The sequence below is a fragment of the Mirounga leonina genome, unplaced genomic scaffold, assembly GCF_011800145.1.
Source record: "Mirounga leonina isolate KUSES-001 unplaced genomic scaffold, KU_Mleo_1.0 Mir_98, whole genome shotgun sequence".
Classification (NCBI taxonomy): Eukaryota; Metazoa; Chordata; class Mammalia; order Carnivora; family Phocidae; genus Mirounga; species Mirounga leonina.
In genome coordinates this window covers 5,391,592-5,410,270 of record NW_023270921.1, presented here as the reverse complement: position 1 = coordinate 5,410,270, position 18,679 = coordinate 5,391,592, and the positions used below count along the sequence as shown (strand labels likewise).

Below are 18,679 nucleotides of genomic sequence, written 5' to 3'. Positions count from 1 at the left end.
AGCCAAAGAGGTCATCAAAAACATAAATGGTACCATATCGCTCTCCTGCTCAAAACAGTCCAATAGTTTCTCCCCACATTCTGAATAAAATCTGAACTCCTTACCATGGTCTAGAAAGCCCTACATGATCTGGTCCTTCTCCACCTCTTCCATCTTATCTCCTAACACAATCCCCTCACAAACTCCCCTGGAGTGACACTAGACTTCTTTCTGTCTGTCCTTCAAACATTCTAGGTTTATCCCTGCCTCAGGGCCTTTGCATAGCCATTCTCTCTGCTCTCCCTCCACATCCCATAGCTGTCTCCTTCCTAATATTCAGGTCTCAGTTCAAATGTCCCCTTCTTAGGAGGACTACTCTCATGCCCAAAGGTTACTACATTTGTTTCTTTTCTTCAAATTCTAAATTATTACCTAAATTCTCGTTTATCTGTTTATTGTCTGTCTCTCTAACTTGTCAAGCCTTAAGAATGAGAACTTGGACTCACTTGATGCTGTGACCCCAGCACACAGCATAATGACTGGCAACGCTCAGTACATAACTAAGCTTAGTAAATAACTAAAGGCTCAGCAGGGTCACTGACCAGTTAGTCCCTCCTTGTCTCTGGGCCCCGGTCTCCTCTTCTGTAAAGCGATGGGATGGGCCTGGATATTATTTGAGGGTCCTACCGGCTCTGACATGCTGTGTTTCAGAGATTCCCCAAAACAAACTCCCATTGAGCTGCATTTCCCTGGAACTCTGGGGACAGTGCAGCAATGCCCACATGCTGAGGACAATTCCATGGGAATCCAGGGCTGACCATGGCCTTGTCTTTGCTCACCAATCAAGTGCACTTGTTCCTCCTTCCTGGATGCTGTCTCTTGCAGATCATGAAGAAATCTGCTGTTCACCTCGATGACATCATCGATGTTTGAGAACAGGACATCCAGATCTCCCTGGGGCAGCTAGAAGGAACAAAGAAACCATAGGAGTCTCTGGGAGTTGAGAAGAGTGACTTTATTTGCAGGCTTTGGAGATCAGTCCAGAACATTCACACCTTCAGGGTCCTATTACTCCTGGGCAGATTGCCCCAGTGGAATGTTTGCAAGGCTTTGAAAAACCTTATAACTTAGGTATAAATTAGGTGTTCTCATTACTCTACAAGAAGAGAGGAAGAGACGGAGGGCTCAGCATGGAATGAAAGCTGAACTGGGGTTTTAGCCTAGATCTGCTGGCAGCCATCATGTTTCTTGCCTCAGTTTCCCTGTCTGTCATATTAGGGTGGAAAGCTGGACTTCCTTCCAGCTATGACATACTTGGCACCCACCACCATTACCTTGAGATGTATTCTGAACTCCAGCTACTATAAACTGGCAATACCACTGCAGGACATCTATATATGTGCGTGTGTGTATACAGGAGATTGTGTGTGTGTGTGTGTGTGTGTGTGTGACTATCCTGGATGCACAATCAAGTAGGAAAACCTAACTGTAGAAAAATCTCTAGAGTACGCTCTTATTTTTGTTAGAATAAATAACAATCTGTAGTTGTTTGTTTAATGCCTATAGAGAAAAATCCTAATTTCTGGAGGGTAAAATATGAGAGGACATTCACCTTCCACATTTCCTACTTGAGTATTCCCTTCATTCATTCAAGAAACGCTAATTGAAGTCTCTGATTTATGAGTCCAGAACTGGGGTTATATTGAACTAAACAGTCTTTGCCCTAATGGAGCTTACATGCTAAGGGATACTTTACATTTTATAGAGAGAGCCTGTGTTATTTTTGAAATGAGGAGAAAAAAAAAGATGTAAAAACCCATCATAGTGATAACTTCTTCCTGTTGCCATCTCCTAAATGAGACAATTAGAATATAGGTCAGTTTAAGCAATCTGTTCTAAATTTGATAAAGGGCTACTTTATCCATTAGCTCACTTAATTCTCTGAGGTGACTATTCCTCTCTCCATTTACCAGATGAATACGCTAAGGCACCGATGTGTTAAAGGCCTTGCTGAAGGCTGCATGGCCAATAAATGGAACTACCCTGGCTTATATACAGGTGACTTCCAACCACCACACCTTCCCCTCTATCAAGCCTGCCCCTGGAAGAGATGTGGGGTCTCAGAAGCCAGGACCCACGTCTGCCCCTATTACGGGAAGCTATGTGCAGCCCCAATACCTGCTGCAGGGAGCTCCTGATGTCGGAGGCACAGAGGCGGAGCATGTGCAGGTAGGAAAGCTCAGTGTCAATGAGCTCCCTGACAGCCAGCCTCTGATGCAGCAACAGTCTCTCCCCAGAGACCCGGCCTTCTCCGTCGGGACTCCCTGTCCTGGAGGATGGCTCATCAGTCCCAGGTTCAGCCATATCAGCAGGTTCTAGGAAAGGCAAACACATCCCAACTCACTTCCGGGAGATCTACTGGAATACGCTGTCTCTAATCCAAAGACAACTACTCATCAAGCGGCCTAAAAACATCTCTAGCTTGCACACTGCAAAATGAACTGTGTATTAGCATCTGTGGGCAGTATCTGAACAATCTTAAAAGGTAAAACACAGGGCGCCTGGGTGGCTCAGACGGTTGGGCGTCTGCCTTCGGCTCAGGTCATGATCCCAGGGTCCTGGGATCGAGTCCCGCATCGGGCTCCCTGCTCCTTGGGAGCCTGCTTCTCCCTCTGCTTCTCTCTCTCTCTCTGTCTCTCATGAATAAATAAATAAAATCTTTAAAAAAAAAAAGTTAAAAGGTAGAACACGGCTCATAATTGTTGACATTTTCCAGGATTCAGATAATGTGCTTGCCTAGCTTTTCTTCTATTTTTCCCCCAGCTCTTGACCCAGATTTATTTGGTTCAGCCAAGTCTCTCCCACCCTCTCTCCCAGGGGTTCCCTTCTCTCTACCCCCACTACCCCACTCAGGCCTCACGACCCATCCCCTGGGCTCTTTCCACAGCCTCCAGGAGCACCTTTCCAAGTCTAAAGCCCTCTCCCTCTTGCTGCCACCCATGCCCATGCATCCTGGAGGTGCTTCCAGCTTAAACTTCCTGAAATAAAGGTTTTTTTTAGATTTTATTTATTTTATTTGACAGAGAGATAGAGAGAGAGCACAGATAGGCAGAGCGGCAGGCAGAGGGAGGGGGAGAAGTAGGCTGTCTGCTGAGCAGGGAGCCCAATGTGGGGCTCGGCCCCAGGACCTTGGGATCATGACCTGAGCCGAAGGCAGACACTCAACCGACTGAGACACCCAGGCGCCCCCTGAGATAAAGCTTTTGACCTTGGCATTCCATGCTGTGAGGCTTGAACGGCTCCCTGCTTTTCTGTGGTCCGGCTCCAAGCTCATTTTCCCTTCACAGACCATCTTCCAGCCAAAGAGAGCTACATGTTTTCCTCCAGGCCTGCATGGTCATTTCCTGCCTCTGTGCTTTTGCACCTGCTGGGCCCCCTCCCATGTCTCTACCCTTGGACATTCATCTTCCCTTCCTTTTCCTGATACTCCCAGCCAGATGGACTTCCCGTCCCTGAAACTCCCACAACCCCTTTATCTCTAGGCTTAAAAGTACAAGTGACAGTACTGTGGACAACATGGCCTGAAAACCCTCCCTGCTACAAAACATCCTAGACATGCTGGATCAGGTATAACCAACTTCCTCTTCATAGCCCAGCAGGGCTTGCAAGAGAGGAAAGGAAATAGCAGGGTCCCCAAACAGAGAGAACTGGAAAGCAGAGCAGGAGCAGCTGAGCGGACGTGGCTGGGGCCCGGAGCAGAGGGGTGGGCAGGGAAAAGGGCATCGCCAAGTTCAGGCAACCAGGGACTTGGGCGCAGGTGTTCAGGCAGGAACAGGAGATAAGCTTCTTTAGATAACTGGGGCCCCCAAAGACTCCAATGAAATGGTGAATCAAAAAAAATGTCCCCCACTCACACAGAAGATGAAGTCCTCTTGGCTTGGGTCCTACATGAGGACAAAAAGTCCCCTCTGAAAATTCATAAAAACAGGCTGGCCCTCACTGGGTTTTAGGTTCAAATTGATACTACACATGTGGCCCAGGTAACCCAAAGCTGAGAAATCAACAAGAACAGTCCTGGACTAATGCTACTCTGCATGCTCATAGAAATAAAATGTCTCCAGCAGCTAACCCTGTGTCCTGAAGATGAGTTTGCAATCCAAAATTACAAGAACTCCACAGCAATGAGCAGGATTAGACCCCAAGAACATCAGAGTCAAACTATCAGGTAAAAACTAAAATAAGCAGGGGAAAAAACCCCATATTATAAAAAAAATAAAGACCTGTATGATTTTGATTTTTTAAAGCACTAAGCAGAACATATAGAAATTAAAAATTAAGCCCTTGAAATTAAACACTGAATAGGCAGATTAAACAGATATCTAGAAAAGAGAAATAGCAAAAGGGCATACAGATCTGAAGAAATTATCCAGACTGCTAAACAGAGAGAAACGCATGGAAAATATGAAAGAGAGTTTAAGGGATCTGGATTCTGAAATAAGAAGGTTCATGCATCAAATCTGAATTCTAGAAGGCAAGAATAAAGAAACTGAGGAGAGGCAATATTCAAAGAGATAAGAGTAAGAATTGTCCAGAATTTATAAAAAATATGCATTCTTAGATCCAGGAAGTACAAGTCCTTAGCAGGATAAGTTTTTAAAAAATCCACACCTAGACGCATTGAGGAGAAACTGCCGAACCTTGAAGGCCTAGAGAATTTAACTTTGTATGTTCCTCTTCTCAGGAAACTATGGGAGAATGTGCTCCACCAAAATAAAGAAATAGGAAAGAGGAAGACATAGGGTACAGGGGACTGGTGATTTAATGTGAGAGGGGCCAAGGAAATCCCCAGACAGGGGAAGGAAAATCCTAGGATTGACCGTTGGCTACAGGCAGATGGCAAGCAGTCTACAGTATTTCAGAAGGTGCTAGAACGTCTTGAGAACAGATTTATTGAATTGGTAAAGAATATGGTACATCTTTAGGGATAATCACACAGATCATACATACAAAACTAAGAGACAAACCATCGAACAAACACAAAACAATTGTTAAAAAAATTGTGTAGAAAAAATACAAGTAATTGTATGTTACTGCCTGGTTCAGTTATAAATACGATTTACATACATTATAATGCAAGTGATCTAAACAGTATTATGTATAACTATACTGGGAGAATAGGGTAATGGGAGGGGCATATATGTGTTGTAGAGGGGGAGTAAAAAACCCACTAAATTCTCATCTTCCGCAGCAGAAGGTCAAACAATACCTAAACCAAAAGCTCAACAAACAATGGTACCTGCATGCTCTTTAAAGACATGGAGGGACGGCTGCATGGTGCTGTCGGCTGAGCCTCCAACTCTGGTTAAAACAGAATGCCTTGTGTTCTCTCCAACTAAACTCCAGCTGATACAGGTATGGACAGGTAATTGACAAAGGAAGAAATTTAAATGGCTAATACACAAATGAAAAGATGCTCAGTTCACTAATAACTAGGCAAATGTGAATAAGTAAAACCACAGTGGGGGCACCTGGGTGGCTCACTTGGTTAAGAGTCAGACTCTTGGTTTCGGCTCAAGTTGTGATCTCAGGATCAAGGGATCAAGCCCAGCATTGGGCTCCACGCTCAGCATGGAGTCTGCTCAGGACTCTCTCTCCTCTCTCTGCCCCTCTACCCTGCATTCGCACGTGCTCTCTCTCTCAAATAAATAAATCTTTTAAAAAAATCTTTCAAAAACAAAAAAACCACAGTGAGATACCATTTCATGCCCATCAAATTGACAAAATATAAAAATGTTGCTGAGACTGTAATGAACAGGAAGTCTCATGTACGGATATGGTAATGTAACTTGTTGCAACCACTCCAAAGAGCAATTTGGCAATAACTAGAAAAGTTAAAAATGCTCACAGTGTCAAGCCAATCAGTTCTACTCCTAGATATATCCTACCTTTAAGAAACGTCACCGATACATGAGGAATGGAGACAAGAATGTTCACTGCAGCACTGCTGATAACGACAGGAAATTATAAACAAGTTAGATGTCCATAACAGGAGAGTGGGTTATTAACTTGTAATATATCCATACCATGGAATTCTCAACAACAGTGAAAATGAACAAACTACAAAATCATGTATCAACATGGGTAGCCTGACAAACACTGTAAAGAAAAAAAAGGGAAGTTCCAGAAAGGTAGATAGAGTAGAATACTATTTTCTCAAACTCAAAATATGTAAAACAGGGGCGCCTGGGTGGCTCAGATGGTTAAGCGTCTGCCTTCGGCTCAGGTCATGATCCCAGGTCCAGGAATCGAGCCCCGCATCAGGCTCCCTGCTCAGTGGGGAGCCTGCTTCTCCCTCTCCCTCTGCCTCTCTCCCTGCTCATGCTCTCTCTCTCTATCTCTGTGTCTCAAATGAATAAATAAAATCTTTAAAAAAATAAATAAAACGTAAAACAATACTAGATAGTGTTTAGAGATATATACATATGGAGCACCAGTATTAAAAATTTTGTGGACATGATTAACAATAAATTCAGGATGGTAGCACCCTCTGGAAAGGGAAGCAGAGAAATGGAATTGAGGACATATCAAAAGGGATTTAATGGCATCTGAAGATGTTTTGTTTTGTTTTGAGTTACATTTTTAATTTTGAGATAGAGATTCACATGCAGTTATAATAAATAATACACTGGTTCCATGTACCCTTTACCCAATTTCCTCAATGGTAACATCTTGCAAAACTCTAACACAATCTCACAAGCCAGGATACTGGCACTGATACAAGCAAGATAGGGATCATTTCCATCACAAGGATCCCTCATGTTGCCTTTTCACCCACTTCCCTCCATCCCCACCCCATCCTTAACCCCTGGCCACCAGGAATCTGTTCTCCATTTCTATAATCTGGTCATTTCAAGAACGTATGTGAACGGAATCATTACAGTGTGTAACCTTTTGAGGACTGACTTTATTCAATCAGCATAATGCCCTGGAGATTCCTGTAAATTGTTGCATGTATCAATAGTTCCTTCCTTTTTATTACTGAATATAGGAGAGGTTTTATTTGCTTAAAAATAATGAAGCACATCGGGCAAAAATGTTAAAATTAAACAAAGATAGGCGGTAAGAACGTGATATTTGTTTCATTGTTCTTTGTTCTTTTCTGGATGGGTAAAGTATTTCCTAATATTTAAAGCGGCACACATCCCATTCAAACGTGGACTTGGTTATTTAGGGTAATTTAGGACCAGCCCTCAGATTCCTGGCCAGACACTAAGCGCTTAGAGATAAGATGAGCACCCATTCACCTGGTTCCTTCACTATTCCTCACAATACCGATGATACTTGCATATATAAATGGTCCTTTGGGAGGGACTAGTAGCAGCAGAAGTTTCTGTCCTGGGCCATAAGCACTGTGGATCAGATGATCTGTAAACTGAGTGGGGAGAGCAAAGGGCCTAGAAAGATCCCGGAATGCATCTGTCTAGTGCACTGCTCTATTCCAGCTCTCGAACACTGTGGCCTGCTGACCTGTCCCTGGCCTGAGTCGCTGACACTCACCACCCTGTGCATAGGTTCTCTAGAAAGATCCCAATAGGCTTTCAGGAGAGCTACTCGGAACCGTTGCTAAATAAACAAAAAGCATACTTTATAGAGAACTGCTAAATATTTAAAATAGCATTAATTTGCCCTTAGGTTAATTGCAAGCTAGACCTCCAAGCAGGCCCAGCAAAACCTCTCTCTGTAATAGCATTTTGTTATCTTATAGTCTGTATAATGGAAAGAAACACACTTTTATTTCTTTTCTTTTTTTTTTTTTTTAAAGATTTTATTTATTTATTCATGAGAGACAGAGAGAGAGAGGCAGAGGGAGAAGCAGGCTCCCAAGGAGCAGGGAGCCCGATGCGGGACTTGATCCCAGGACCCTGGGACCATGACCTGAGCTGAAGGCAGACGCTTAACCATCTGAGCCACCCAGGCGCCCCACACTTTTATTTCTTTAAAAATACTATACATTAGGGACACCTGGGTGGCTCAGTCGGTTAAGCGTCTGCCTTCAGCTCAGGTCATGATCCCAGGGTCCTGGGATCGAGTCCCGCATCGGGCTCCCTGCTCCGCGGGGAACCTGCTTCTCCCTCTGCCTCTGCCTCTCTCTCTCTCTCTCTCTCATGAATAAATAAATAAAATCTTTAAAAAAAAATACTATACATTATTTGGCAATGAAGAGGACTGAAGTACTATGTGCTCCAACGTGGATGAATCTTGAAAACATTATGCTAGGTCAAAGCAGTCAGTCACATAGGACCACATATTTTATGATTTGATTTACAAGAAACGTCCAGAAGAGGCAAATCTGTAGAAAAGAAGATCACTGGGATCCTAGGCTGAAGGGATAGGGTATGGAGCGTGGGGGCTACTGGGTATGGGTTTCTTTTGGGGGTGACGAAAATGTTCTAAATTTATTGTGGTGATGCCTGCACAACTTAGTGAATATACTAAAACCACTGATGTGCCCACTTTGAGCAGGTGAAATATATGATATGAATTACAGCTCAATAAAGCCATTAACCAAGAAAATATTATATAGCATTAGCTGCTGGCAAGGATGCAGGAGAAACGAGATCGCTCATACATTACTGGTGCGAACGCAGAGTGGTACAGCCGCTCCGGAAAACAGTTTGTCAGTTTCTTTAAAAAAGAAACATACACTTACCAGCAATCATACTCCAGGGCATCTATTCTAGAGAAAGAAAACTTATGTCCATACGAAAACCTGTCCACAAATGCTCATAGAAGCTTTATTTGTAATAGCCAAACTGGAAACAAGCAAATGTTGTTTTAATAGGTGAATTTAACAGGCGAATGCTTTAGGGGCACTGACTGGCTTAGTCAGTAGAGCATATGACTCTTAACCTCAGGGTCATGAGTTCAAGCCCCATGTTAGGTGTGGAGCCTACTTAAAAAAAAAAAATTAAAAACAGGCGAATGTTAAAAAAAACCAAAACAACTGGTAGATTCAATACAACTGAATACCCAGAAAGAACAGGGAATGAACTATTGATAAACTGCAATAACCTGGATGGCTCTTGAGGGTATTATACTCCCTGAAAAAAAAACTAATCTCAAAAGGTCACACACTGTGATTCCATTTATGTCATGTACAAAATTACAGAGACAGGGAACAGATTAGTGGTCACCTGGTTAGGGGTGAGGGTGAAGGGCAGGTCGGTGGGACTATAAAGAAAGAACACCAGGGAGGGACGCCTGGGTGGCTCAGTCGTTAAGCATCTGCCTTCAGCTCAGGTTGTGATCTCGGGGTCCTGGGATTGAGCCCTGCATCAAGCTCCCTGCTCCGTGAGAAGCATGCTTCTCCCTCTCCCACACCCCCTGCTTGTGTTCCCTCTCTTGCTGTGTCTCTCTCTGTCAAATAAATAAATAAAATCTTTAAAAAACAAAAGAAAGAAAGAAAGAACACCAGGGAGAACTTTGTGGTCATGAAATAGTCCTGTGTCTTTTTTTTTTTTTTTTTTTTTTAAGATTTTATTTATTTGAGAGAGAGCAAGAGAGAGTGGAGGGCTAAACTGATTTTAGTTCTAAATTTCCTATCATGGGGACGCCTGGGTGCCTCAGTTAGTTAAGTGTCTGCCTTCAGCTTAGGTCATGATCCCAGGGTCCTGGGATCGAGTCCCGCATCGGGCTCCCTGCTCAGCGGGGAGCCTGCTTCTTCCTCTGCTTGCCACTCCCCCTGCCTGTGCTCTCTCTGACAAATAAATAAAATTTTTAAAATAAATAAATAAATTGCCCATCATGGGACATGAAAGAGATCCCAGGACTGCACATGACTGGACTACAAGGAAAGCCACGTTTCCCAAGCTTGTCCTCTGAGACAAGCCTCCTTATCAGGCCAGACCAGGAAATGGAACAGGGACACCCAGCCTGCTCTCCCAGGCTTTTGAGCCGTACTTGTCCAGAGAGAGCTGCAAAGATAGTGGATAAGTTAAGCTATGTAATATTTTGTTTAACTTTTTATTTTGAAATACTTCCAGACAGGTATAAGACTTATAGACTTATTCAACAGGAAGTATCAAGGACAGTACCAGAATTTCTGTGCACCCTTTACCAGGGTCCTCCGATGGTTCCCTATTATTTAAATATAGCACAATAACAAAACCAGGAAATTGGCATCGGTATACGTTTCGTGAATGATTGCTTTATGCCATTTTATCACATGTTAGATTTGTGTAATCACCACCTCAATTAAGACACAAAACTAGGGGCACCTGGGTGGCTCAGTTGGTTAAGCGTCCAGCTCTTGATTTTGGCTCAGGTCATGATCTCAGGGTGGTAGAATCAAGCCTTGCGGTAGGGAGTCTGCTTGGGATTCTCTTCCTTCCCTCTCCCTCTGCCCCCCTCTCAAATAAAAACAAAGGAATCTTAAAAAAAAAAAAAAAGAAGAAGAAGAAAAGAAAATCAAAGGGAGGAAACGCCTATAGAAAGAAGAGTGGCCACACTGGGGTCCTGCCTGATGTGCCTGGTTTATAAAGACATATACAATAGTCAAGGAGAAGGGTCCTGTACAAAGAGCTTCCAAAACTCTCAAAACCCAGAAGGATCTGAGATTGACAAAATTATAAGAATAACTTCCAAAGCTCTGCCCCGACTATGATTGCCATGTGTATTTTAAGATTGATGTTCAGAAAAAGTAAGAAACAGGCACACTCTTTGATGGCTTTGCTTTCCTCTTCTTAGCCCTACACAGGGACTTCAAGAGGCATTGTGAAGTCTTGGACCCCACACCCCAGAGCCAGAACACCTGATTTCTTTTTTTTTTTTTTTTTTTTTAAAGATTTTATTTATTTATTCACAAGAGACAGAGACAGAGAGAGAGAAGCAGAGGGAGAAACAGGCTCCCAAGGAGCAGGGAGCCCGATGTGGGACTCGATCCCAGGACCCCGGGATCATGACCTGAGCCGAAGGCAGACGCTTAACCATCTGAGCCACCCAGGCGCCCCAGAACACCTGATTTCAAATTCTCATTCTGCAATCAATTGGCTGGCTTTCCTGGGATGGGATAATTATTAACCTTCTTTACAGGGTGGTTATAAAATTTTATAAGATAATCCATGTAAAATATCTAACAGAGTACTTGGTACAAGATACGTTCTCAGTAATTGTAGCAGTTGCTTTTGTTACTACTACTACTATTAAACTGTAAAGGATAGCATTACCATGGATCCAATGGATCAAGAAATTGTCTAAGGACACTTGGCTAATCATATTCAAGCAGATGGTGAGAACAGCTGATCATGATGATAATAGTAAGTAATAGGAATGACACACCAGAGCCTGACTCAGAATGCAGCTAACACCAAAGAAATGGAGCTAAGGATTGAGCCCTGATGACATTACTCAGTCCAGCCATGATGGAGACTGACTGTCTTTGGATTTTTTAGAGCGGGGGGAGAGGGAGAGAGAGACTCTTTTTTTTTTTTTTTTTAAGATTTTATTTATTTTGACAGAGAGAGAGACACAGCGAGAAAGGGAACACAAGCAAGGGGAGTGGGAGATGGCGAAGCAGGCTTCCCGCTGAGCAGGGAGCCCGACGCGGGGCTCGATCCCAGGACCCTGGGATCATGACCTGAGCCGAAGGCAGATGCTTAACGACTTGGCCACCCAAGCGCCCTGGAGAGAGAGACTCTTAAGCTGACTCTGACACAGGGCTCAATCTCACAACCCTGTGATCACGACCTGAGCCAAAATCAAGAGTCAGACACTTAACCAACTGAGCCACCCAGGTGTCCCTGCCTTTGGATTTTTTTAGGAGCCAATACATTTTCTTTCCCCACCCCTCTTTGGCCTTAGCCATTCTGAGCTGGGTTACTGCCATTTGAGTAAAACAGATAGCCCCTCAGCCTTTAGAAAGGGAAAGAGACATCACTGGGAGCCAGCATAGGTTAGCAAAAACCAAAAACAGAGTAACAAGTCGTACCAGACTATCCTCATTCCCTTACTGAAAGGCAACTAGGCCAGTAGATCAAAAGAATGCTGTATGCTAGTGTAACTGGCTCAGCAAGGTGCTGATGTCTTTCTAAGGAGTCTCTCTAAGGAGCAAGACTTGGGTGATGGAGGCAGAGAGCTAGGGGTGGGGGTGGAGGGGACCATAGGACAGTAATATGAACTAAAAACTGATAAAACTAGGGACGCCTGGGTGGCTCAGTCTGCCTTTGGCTCAGGTCATGATCCCAGTGTCTTGGGATTGAGCCCTGCATTGGGCTCTCTGCTCAGCAGGGAGTCTGCTTCTCCTTTCCCCTGCTCTTGAGCCCTCTCTCTCTCTCCCTCTCGAATAAATAAATAAAATCTTTTAAAAAAACTGATAAAACTACACTATTCAAAGAATGTTGATCAGGGTCAACCTCTGGGATCTGCCCAGTTTGATTAAGAATATCCATCAGTTTTCTTTCAGTGCTTTCCATCTCCAAGACCACCTGAGTCTAAACCTCTACCACCTGTCTCCCAGACTAATGTAAGAGAGTCCTGATTGGATGCACAGCAACAGAATGGAATGGTGTTTCAAAAACATGAAACTGACTGCTTTCCTTCTCTGCTTGAAACCCAGACAAGTTTTCTCTGATTCCCATTCCCCTTCCAAATAAGCACTCCTTTCCCCCAGTAATTATTTTTCTTATCCTATTTGTTTTACTGGTTCATTCAATAAAGGGTAAGCTCCACAAGGGAAAGGATCATGTCTATATTTTTTTAAAGATTTTATCTATTTGTCAGAGAGAGAGAGCTCACACAAGCAGGGGGAGCTGCAGGCAGAGGGAGAAGCAGACTCCCTGCTGAGCGAGGAGCCCGATGCGGGACTCAATCCCAGGACCCTGGGATCATGACCTGAGCCGAAGCCAGACGCTTAATCGACTGAGCCACCGAGGTGTCCCTATGGATCATGTCTACTTTATTCACCAACACATTACCTAGTGTCTATTTAGATCAAGCACATGGTAGGTGCTCAATTAATTGAATGAATGGCATGGATAAACACTGGCAGATCAAATTGCCAATGACACTATAACAAGTGGAGGTGGACTAATATAATCATACACAACTCTTAAGAGCCACCAGAAAGTTAAAGATCAGGGGAGTGACAGCAACTCTCCTTGAATTTTATATAAGTGGAATTATAGAGTATGTACTCTTTTTGGTCTGGCTTCTTCTCCTCTTTCTTTTCAGCAAAAGTATTTTGAGACCTATCAATGTTGTAGTAGTTCATTACTTTTTAATGCTGAGCAGTATTCAATTGCAGGGACATAGCACAGTTTGTTTACCTATGCACTGGATAAACAATTGGTTGTTTTCTACTTCTCTAATTCAATAAAGCCAGACGTAGGGATGAAATGTCTGAATCACATGACAGGTGTATACTCAACTTTTTAAGAAGATGTCAAACTTTTAAAAAGTGGTTGTACCATTTTACATTTCCACCAACAGTGCATACAAGTTCTAGTTCTTCCACATCCTTATCAACGCTTGCTATAGTCAGTCTTTTTAATTTTAGCCGTCCTCATAGGTAGGAAGTGACATCTCAATGTGGTTTTGATGTGCATTTCCCAATTATCTTGAGCATCTTTTCAAGTGCTTACTTGCACCCATATGTTTTCCCTGGACATCATGGTTTGTTCAAATTACAAAAGAGGCTCTTACTCATTACATAATTTAGACAAACTATAAGGAATTTATAAGGAGTATATAGTCCCCCACTACCAATCCCCACCCCCAACACCCACACAGGTAACCAAAGGTGCATAAGAATCACTGGGAACACTTGTCAGGCATGCAAATTCTTGCCTCCACACTTGAAGATTCTGATTCAGGTGGTCAGGGATGGAGCATATTTCCACAAGCCCCAAGGTGATTCTTTTTTTAAGATTTTATTTATTTATTTATTTATTTATTTATTTATTTATTTATTTATTTGACAGAGAGAGAGAGAAAGAAAGCAAGCATAAGCAGGGGGGAGCAGCAGAGGGAAGGGAGAAGCAGACTCCCCACTGAGCAGGGAGCCCCATATGGGACTCGATCCCAGGATGCTGGGATCAGGACCTGAGCCGAAGGCAGACGCTTAACCGACCAAGCCACCCAGGCACCCCTGTTACTAGGTGATTCTGATGCAAGTAGTCTGCAGATAATTTCTTGGGAAATTCTGCTTTTAATCTCATCCTAGTAAGAAATGTTGAAGGAATGAAGGCAGCGAGTCTGGAGGGAGAAACATGAAAGGGGTCCATGGGCTGCATTCAAATAAGGAAGAGCCTTGGCCTAAGAGAGTATGTTTGCTCTATGTCATGCTATGGAGCAACAAATGTTTAGAATCTAAAGGTCAAATTAGAGAAAACTTTTTAGGAGTACCTGGCTGGCTCAGTTGGTAGAGCATGTGACACTTAATCTTGGGGTCCTGAGTTCAAGCCCCAATGATGGGTATAGAGCTTACTTTAAAAAAACAAAACAGGGGCACCTGTGTCGCTCAGTTGGTTGGGCATCTGCCTTCGGCTCAGGTCATGATCTCAGGGTCCTGGGATCAAGCCCCATATTGGGTGCTCTGCTCAGCGGAGTCTGCTTCTCCCTCACACTCTCCCTCTGTGCTCTCTCTTTCTCAAATAAATAAAATATTTTAAAAAATCCAAAAATAAATAAATAAACAAAACAGGGATGCCTGGGTGGCTCAGTTAAGTGACTGACTCTTGATGTTAGCTCAGGTCTGATCTCAGGATCGTGAGTTCAAGCCCATGTTGAGCTCCCCATTGGGCGTGGGGCCTACTTAAAAAAACAAACAAACAGGGCGCCTGGGTGGCTCAGTCGTTTAAGCGACTGCCTTCAGCTCAGGTCATGATCCTGGAGTCCCAGGATCGAGTCCCGCATCGGGCTCCCTGCTCAGCGGGGAGTCTGCTTCTCCCTCTGACCCTCCTCCCTCTCGTGCTCTCTGTCTCTCATTCTCTCTCTCGCAAATAAATAAAATCTTTAAACAAACAAACAAACAAACAAAAAAAACCAACAAAAAAACCACAACTTTCTAACAGAGTTAATGTGAAACAAAATCAGGCCACAGAGCCAGGAAAGGGAAGGAACTTGCCAAAGTCACTGAGCTTGCAGAAAGAGGACTTCTCTGGGTTGAGAAATGACTGGGTCAAGGGGAGGCAAAGAGGGGGCAAGAGACATCACACACATACACATTCTCTGTTTCTGAGGAAAAACTCCTTTATAAACACCTGGAGAGGAATGTAACCCACCAGACAGGTAAAGTGTGTCTTAACCCAAATTAAATAGCAGCTATTTGCCCTAAGCCATATTTCCCTGACTCTATTTGCAAAGCCTAAAATGGCAGAGAAAGGAGACAACACAGTATTTTGTTTTTTGGTTTTTTTAAAAGATTTTATTTATTTATTTGACAGAGAGAGAGAGAGAACACAAGTAGGCAGAGTGGCAGACAGAGGGAGAGGGAGAAGCAGGCTCTCCGCTGAGCAGGGAGCCGGACGTGGGGCTCGATCCCAAGACCCCAGGATCATGACCTGAGCCGAAGGCAACCGCTTAACTGACTGAGCCATGCAGGCGCCCTGACAACACAGTATTTTGTAAGAGCAGTTCTTTTTATAGGCAAGTAGACCTGCCCAGGCCCTCTCCTCACAATTTTGGATCAGCAGATTTTAAAACTCTTAAGCCTGGGGCGCCTGGGTGGCTCAGTCAGTTAAGCGTCTGCCTTGGGCTCGGGTTGTGGTACCGGGGTCCTGGGATCCAGTGAGGGCTCCACGCTCAGTGGGAAGTCTGCTTCTCCCTCTCCCTCTGCCCCTCCCCGCTTTGTGCGCTCGCTCGCGCGCGCTCTCTCTCTCTCTATACATAAATCAAATAAATAAATAAAATCTTAAAGAAAAAAAAAACCTCCTAAGCTTGTCAATAAACAAGCAATAGGCTTTGGACAATCAAGCTCAACAAATGCCATTTTGCTTCAGTTATAGCACTCACACACACACACCCCCATTGGTTAAATAAAAAGCCATTTATTTGACCTAGAACACAATCAACCAAGGCTCTGTTTACCACGACAAGCTGCTGATCCAAGAGGGATGAGAGCCAACTGCTAGCAACTCCTGTACCCTGGCAGAAAGTCAGCTGAGCCCCCATCACCTGGCAAGACTGGGTGTTGCCCAGGTCCCCACATACGCCCTCCTCTTTCCCCTCATTTAAAAACAAGCTATACAAGTGCTGGTTCTGTTCAAAAGAGGCAAGCAAGGCCCAATAAACAGTCCTTGTTAGAATGTTTGGTCGCTTCTGCTGTCAGCATTTCACCTTAGGCCAAATACTGATGTGGTGCACTGTTGCACTTTTATTTAGATGATCATCACCAACATCTGTGCTGTCGTTTGTAAGTCATTATAGGGCTCACTTTATAGTTTCATGTTTGTAATTTTTAAAATTTTGTGTTTTATTTCAGAGACAGACCAATTTTTTCCGGGTCATCATCTTTCCTAACTGGCACAGCTATGAGCCACTGGGTTCTGAGTGCCAGCACGTTCACTGAGCACTCCCTACGTGCCAGACACTGGGCTCGGCATTCATTCCCAAGTATGACAATAACCTGAAGGATGGGAGCGCCTGGGTGGCTCAGTCGTTAAGTGTCTGCCTTCGGCTCAGGTCATGATCCCGGGGTCCTGGGATCCGGCTCTCTGCTCCGCGGGAAGCCTGCTTCTCCCTCTCCCGCTCCCCCTGCTTATGTTCCCTCTCTCACTGTGCCTCTCTCTGTCAAATAAATAAGATCTTAAAAAAAAAAAAACAAAAACAAACCTGAAGGATGAAGCAGATAATCTTATTTCTATTTTACAGCTTAAACCGGGCCTTGGACTGAAATGAATACTACACTATATAAATGAACCAACTTGAATTTAAATAAAATCTTGAAAGGAAAAAAACACAAAAAACTGGGCCTTGGAGAGGTTAAACGATGTGTCCAAGATCACACAGCTAGAGGGGTCAGGACACTGTCTGGACTGACAGCCGGTACTTCCCGCCTGCCTCCCTTTAAAAGAGCCCGAGGGCCAGCCTTCCGTCATTTCTTACAGCAGAATGCTTCATGGCAAATCTGAAACCGTGCAAGGCTATGTGTGAACCCGTCTGTGGGGAGGGTCCCAGATTTCTAAGGGGTCCAGGATCCCAAGAAGGTGAAGCCCGTGGGCAGGATGCTGTTTCTCCATTCCCCTCCAAGTTCGGGGCGCTCACTGTGCAGGGAGCACTGTAGCCCCGGGGGAGCCCGACAGTCAGGCTTCTGGTCCCCAGCTTTGACACTACTTTGCCCGGGGTCCTTGGCCAAGGCGGCTCAACATAGGGACTGCAAATTTCCTTTCTCTTTTCCCCTGGCCCGTGGTCATAATTATATGTTCCTTGGCAAGGATTCTTTAATATTGTTTTATTTTCCCATTGTTTTAACCTACGGGTTCGTATTAGAAGTCACCCCAAATCCTACACCGAAGCGGGCAGGGATAAACAAACCGACGCAAGAAGTAAGTTTTTTCTAGACCACCTTACCTCTCTGGGCCTTAGCTCCCCACCTGGATCAGGTTGCTCGCACTTCCGTCAGGCCCAGGGCACAAAGCTCGACCGCGCCACCTGGGACCGGGGCGTCGCGGCCCCGCGCCCCCCCCCCCCCCCCCGCTCGGCCCGGGAGCGGCGGCGGCTCACCCGCGCCCCTCGGCGCCCTCCCTGCCCGTCGACCCCGCCCCCATGGCCGCGCGGAGCTCGGGCGCCGGGGACCCGCCGCCGCGGCGGGAAGGGCGCCCCGCTCGCCGACACGCGCCGCACCTGGGCCTCCGCGCCGCGGGTCCCGCCGAAGGCGCGGGCGGGCGCGACTCTGCCCGCGCTGCGTGCGTGCGTGCGTGTGGCGCGAAGGGGCGGCCCGCTCGCGCGCCTTTGTCGATGGTCTGCGGCCCGGTTGTTTTCGCTCGCTGCTCCCGGGACCCGGCCCGGCCCGGCCCGCGGTGGCCCTGGCCCGCCGCCAGCGCCGAGAGCGGCGGCGGCTCCGAGCGCCCTGCCGCCGGGGAGGGCGGGGCGCCCACGCGTGCCTTCTCGTTCAGCCCCCTCTCGCCCGGACTCGGCACCCCCAAAACACCGGCCGGCGCTTAGGCCACCCGGTGGGAATGTGGACCTCTGGGTCACTGAAATCTGTATATCCGTGACCCTGCTCGAAGCACCAGATTTTAGGGCGGGACCTCGATTTCATTCCCAGGGCCCGCTGCCTAGGACTTCTGGGTTCTTACCCAGCTCTCCCATGAGCGCAGTCTTTGCCAAATCCGCCAGTCTCCCTGCACCCCCGGCTCCTGTCCTGGGATACAAAGTATTCGTCCACCCTCTCCCTGCTGTGAAATGGGACCATGTTCTAGGCCCTGAGTCCCACGCAGACAAGGTCCCCGCCCTCTTGGGGGGAGGGGGAGGGTGGTCAGACACTGAACATTGACATGGAAAAGTGAAAATTGCTATGAAAAAGTTTCGTATCAGGGAAGGCAAACCTTGTTTGTGGGGTGAGGAATCGACTAGATTAACTTTCCCAAATCTTCTTGGTTCTAATTCTTATTCTTGTTATTAGGGCTTAATATTTATTATTATTAGTGATAGCAATAGTAATATTGCTTCCTAAGTGCCAGGCGCTATACTAAACATTTTACTT

General features: G+C 45.4%; 1 protein-coding gene across 7 annotated transcripts in view; it reads right to left on the bottom strand.

The window, feature by feature from the left end:
* Positions 1-18,354, bottom strand: part of LOC118006677 (rho guanine nucleotide exchange factor 37-like) — a 50,592-nt gene extending 32,238 nt beyond the window's left edge. For 2 of the 7 annotated variants that reach the window (XR_004678155.1, XM_034999422.1), the window contains exons 1-5: positions 17,545-17,660; positions 5,925-5,983; positions 5,276-5,382; positions 2,158-2,354; positions 819-942 (exon numbers count right to left, since the gene is read on the bottom strand). Coding sequence is in view for 6 of the 7 variants with exons in the window: in XM_034999422.1 (XP_034855313.1) it covers positions 819-942; positions 2,158-2,354; positions 5,276-5,312 (358 nt within the window). In the remaining variant the exon portion in view is untranslated. Of the gene's footprint in view, positions 1-818; positions 943-2,157; positions 2,355-5,275; positions 5,383-5,924; positions 5,984-17,544; positions 17,661-17,817; positions 18,023-18,272 lie in introns of those variants that run through there. The other 5 variants (XM_034999427.1, XM_034999423.1, XM_034999424.1 and 2 more) reach the window with 5 other exon arrangements.
* Positions 18,355-18,679: the final 325 nt, after the last annotated feature.